A 4,141-nucleotide genomic window follows, 5' to 3' on the forward strand; every position below is an offset into this window, starting at 1 on the left:
TTAATGTATGACCTTGAATCTACCCTGTTTCTTAAAAGGCCTACGTAGTTGTAAGCGTTTAGAGTTGAATTCTACCATACGTGCCACTCGTAACTCATTATCAGTTTGAGATGTACTACAATGTTGCCTCAGGCAATACAGAAACAAAACACTGACACGTTTGTCCCCAAGTGAAAGAAGATAATAAAGGAAGTGTGTTACTGATATTGTACAAAATTACTTTGGTGTCTTTAAAATCTACATGGTTACACTTTAATATCAGAGCTTCTCTTTCATGTACTTAATATACAGCATTTAGAAAATTGCAAATCCACGTAACTTCCCCCTTAATGAATACATGCACGCCCATACCTCACACTTGTATCAATGACCTGTTGTGGATGACGCATAGGATAAGCTACACGAAACAAGTCATTTTGGAAACTGATTTATTTTTTTTTCAACAATTATCTGGCAATTTCCGTGCATTTCTGAAAATTAACAAAAAAATACAACTAAAACTTCTACAGCAAAATTTTCGATGTGGAAATATTAGTAATTCACTTGATTATATACCTTCAACTATGACCAGATTTTTCGTCATAAAACGTTTAAAACCGGTTGAACAAGGGAGAGAACAGTAAATAAAAAAAGTACAAAATAAGTAATATACACATGGTGTATTTAATACCCTTTAGAGAAGCACAGTGCCTTCTTATTTACACATACAGTTGTTGCATAATAAGAAATATATATTTTCAACAAATAAGATTATATAAATATACATTTATGCCAAACATTTATGCATGATTTTTTGTTTCTGTTGTTTTGGGATGAACATGGAGTTAGTATTCAATCTTATTATAAAGATTGTACAAAGGTAAAGCCGGTAGATTGCTTCCGGGATAGTATAGTGGAGTAGGGAACGCAATCGACCTTGGAACTGGAACCCTAAGCAAGGAATTGTCCCTAAAAACCAGCGGCATCCCAACTAAAGTCTGTGCTGAAGCGTGTGCCATATTGGCCGCTTCTAGTTCAGCCGACAGTTGCCTTTTCCACTTGTTCCTGCGGTTTTGAAACCATGTCTTAACCTGAGTTTCTGTCAGCTGCAGGCTTGAAGCTAAGCACGCCCTCTCGGAGCTGCTCAGGTAGCGTTTCATGTCGAAGGTGGACTCGAGCTGGTACACCTGACTCCGGGAGAAAACGGTGCGGGTCTTCTTTTTGGCGGAACTACTCTGCTTGTCGGCTCCGTCTCTTTGTCTCTCCTCCGAAATGGGTGATATTTGGCTACACGGTGTCTCTTTATCCTCTTTGTAATCCTGCAGCAGAGGTTGTGTTAAAATCTGACGCCTTTCTATCGCTTCTTGTCCCGGTGTAATCCCTTTAGCGGCATCTGCAAGGGAATAAAAACCAAGTACGTGACAGGTGCCTCAATCTGTTCCTTTAGCAACAATGGTAACGTCTAAAGAACGAAGTATATAGTTATACTAATCAAATGACAAGAAAATAAGAGATTAGCCATAGTAATATACGTACGTAAGCGTATATGTGTCTAATTCTAAATATTTGCATTGCTTTTCATTTGACATCCGTAAATAATTTTATGTTTCATATGGGTATTTGAAGCGCACATTTAAAGACATTAGTACACTTAGTATTTATTTGGTACTGTATTTTTGATACGTTGAAGATGAGCAATATTAAACATTCATTTTAATAAAAATGAATTATTAGTTTTGCAGCAGAATGCAATGCCACAATTATGTATCATGTTATGTTTCGCCTCCCCTGCTTTCTCTTTATTCATCTTTTAAACTAATTTAGTGTGTCCGTGTGCTTCAGGAAAATGATCTATTTAAAAATGTAACACATTATTCGATACTTTGTACAAGAGTTCATTAAGTTTGAACTTTGACTGTTTGATCGACTGTTGAAAGGTTACAAGTGCCCCATTAAATAAACAATAAAATATGACTAATCCAGGTACATGATACTAATTAAATCAGGTTACCGTTTGCTGGCAATTGAGACAAATGTATCGCATTAGTTTAAAAAGCCTTGTTTAATCAATTATAGGACACTTTTACATATACGTCGAGGGGGGAAATGTAATGTTTAAATAGTTGTACTCGGAGACTTCATTCAATATTTGACAAAGGCAAAAATAAGTGAAACCACAATTCGCATCACTGCACATGTGATAAAGACTAACCACGTTCCACATCAACCACAGAAACCTTGAAAATAAGGCTGCTGCTCACAGATTCTCTTTTACCACACTTACTGAGGCAGGTAAAGTTGAGAGGCTGGTGTTGGTGGTTGCAGGTCTCGCTGTGTCCGGGCTCTGAGCAGAAACAGTCAGCGGAGTCTTCCCCAGCGCTGCAGTCTTCTTCGGACGAGACAGACAGCGTTCGCTTCCTCTGCAGTCCTCCTTTGGAATTCTCCTTGGTACCTGAGCGCCCACCTTCGGATGTGGTACCCAGAATGGACTGGATAGTGAAGCTAGAGATAGGGGCCGGCGAACACTTGCTGCCGTTGTCTTCTTTGCTATTCATTCTGTGTTCATAACATTGAAAGGGGGGGAAAATAATAAATGATATATAACTTTGCCAGGAAAAAAAAATACACAGGAGCGCAGAATTTGCAAAGGCTGTAAAAATGAGGGTGTCGTTAGGATTTTTGGTTGTTTTTCCCTGAGCCTACACTGACTGAATGTACCCCTGCCTACTCACACTCGCTCTCGACTCAAGGCAGTATTGTGGCGTTGCTTCATTTGCATGTAGGTAAGATTCTAGGGGGCCAATCACAGGCTTAAAGTAAGCCCCGGAAATTTCAAACTCTGCCTGTCTTTTTCGGGAAGAAAAAAGGCGAGCGAGAGAGAAAGCGAACAGGAGGGGAGGATGGCAGACAAGCAATTTGATTGCGACTTATTATTTTGTAAATGTTTACAATACGTATATGATTCATTACTCAATAAGATGTAATTATGGTGTCAAGAACTGAACCTTACATTCTGATGACAGCTAAGAGCGACGTTGGTCTGTGTGCGTCTGTTTGACACGCACAATTGGGATAAAACAACTCAATTTTCCAAAGCCAAAATACCAGGATCTTGTTGTTTTACGTTTTCGTCTGTGTTTAAATGTGCTCGATGAAATGTGAATAAAAAAGAAACAAATCATATCTTATATCTTATTTGTTTCTTGCAAATACAATCTGCGTTATTTAAGATGATGTATGGGCTACAAAATGGTTATGACTATAGCAACAGAACCAACAAAATCAACATATTGCTCATACCTAGAGCAAACATTCAGTGTTTCATATTTGTTCTAAAGCTTGCTATCAGAAAGATGAAGGCTACACATATAATATTTTTCTAATTTCTGGTCAGACAACGAAGCACACGAAATTATTGTATTCTAAAGAGCGATGTGGCTATCTTTTAATCCAGGATTAACGGGTGGAAAGAAAGTGGTAATTACAAATCAGAAACGTTTTCCACCAATTTATGAATTCATAGTAAGAATTGAGGCGGTTAAAAATCAGACGTTTTCAATCATTTCCAATGGCATGGAGAGTCTCGCTTCATCCAATGATATGGGGCCCTGTCATTACATTAATTAATTAATAACTGAAATGCTAAAAGAGAAGATAAATTTCAGATTACTTCCGTTAAAATAAGATTATTCTTCAAAATGTACAAATTTGTCTATAAAACCCCAATAATATATTGTACTGTATTACCTTTCATCATATAACAATAGTATAAAACAATAAAAAATAAGGGAACGAGTAAATTACTTATTGCTGATTTGTAATATGTTTTTTTTATTAGCTGCGCGTATTTAATAACAAGACTGAAAAGGAAAATATATTGAGATAAATTAAGTGGCGCCAAAGATTCTAGATTTGGAAGGTAGTCTAGGTATCATTCGTACATTTATGCTAAAGCATGTAACTCCTCTTTTTTCAATATTTCCACGAAGCACATAATCATCTTAAATTGCGTCTTTACAGTTGACGTATCTATTGGAATTTATAAAGCTGTCTTAATAATTTCGCATTATATGGAAACCCTTCCCAATTGATCCATCTCCGATTTCGCTTTTTGAAGTTGCTTCCCATATTCAAGAGATCGGATTCAAAAGCAAGTGACTTG

The 4,141-nt window shown here is 37.0% G+C and overlaps 1 protein-coding gene across 1 annotated transcript in view; it reads right to left on the reverse strand.

Moving 5' to 3' along the window:
• Positions 1–412: 412 nt before the first annotated feature.
• Positions 413–4,141, reverse strand: part of hmx2 (H6 family homeobox 2) — a 9,298-nt gene continuing 5,569 nt past the window's right edge. The window contains exons 2-3 of the mRNA XM_088916878.1: positions 2,264–2,535; positions 413–1,372 (exon numbers count right to left, since the gene is read on the reverse strand). Of these exons, the coding sequence (XP_088773004.1) occupies positions 825–1,372; positions 2,264–2,534 (819 nt within the window). The 5' untranslated portion in view covers position 2,535 and the 3' untranslated portion in view covers positions 413–824. The remainder of the gene's footprint in view (positions 1,373–2,263; positions 2,536–4,141) is intronic.

The sequence above is a fragment of the Atractosteus spatula genome, chromosome 5, assembly GCF_055471065.1.
Source record: "Atractosteus spatula isolate fAtrSpa1 chromosome 5, fAtrSpa1.hap1, whole genome shotgun sequence".
NCBI lineage: Eukaryota > Metazoa > Chordata > Actinopteri > Semionotiformes > Lepisosteidae > Atractosteus > Atractosteus spatula.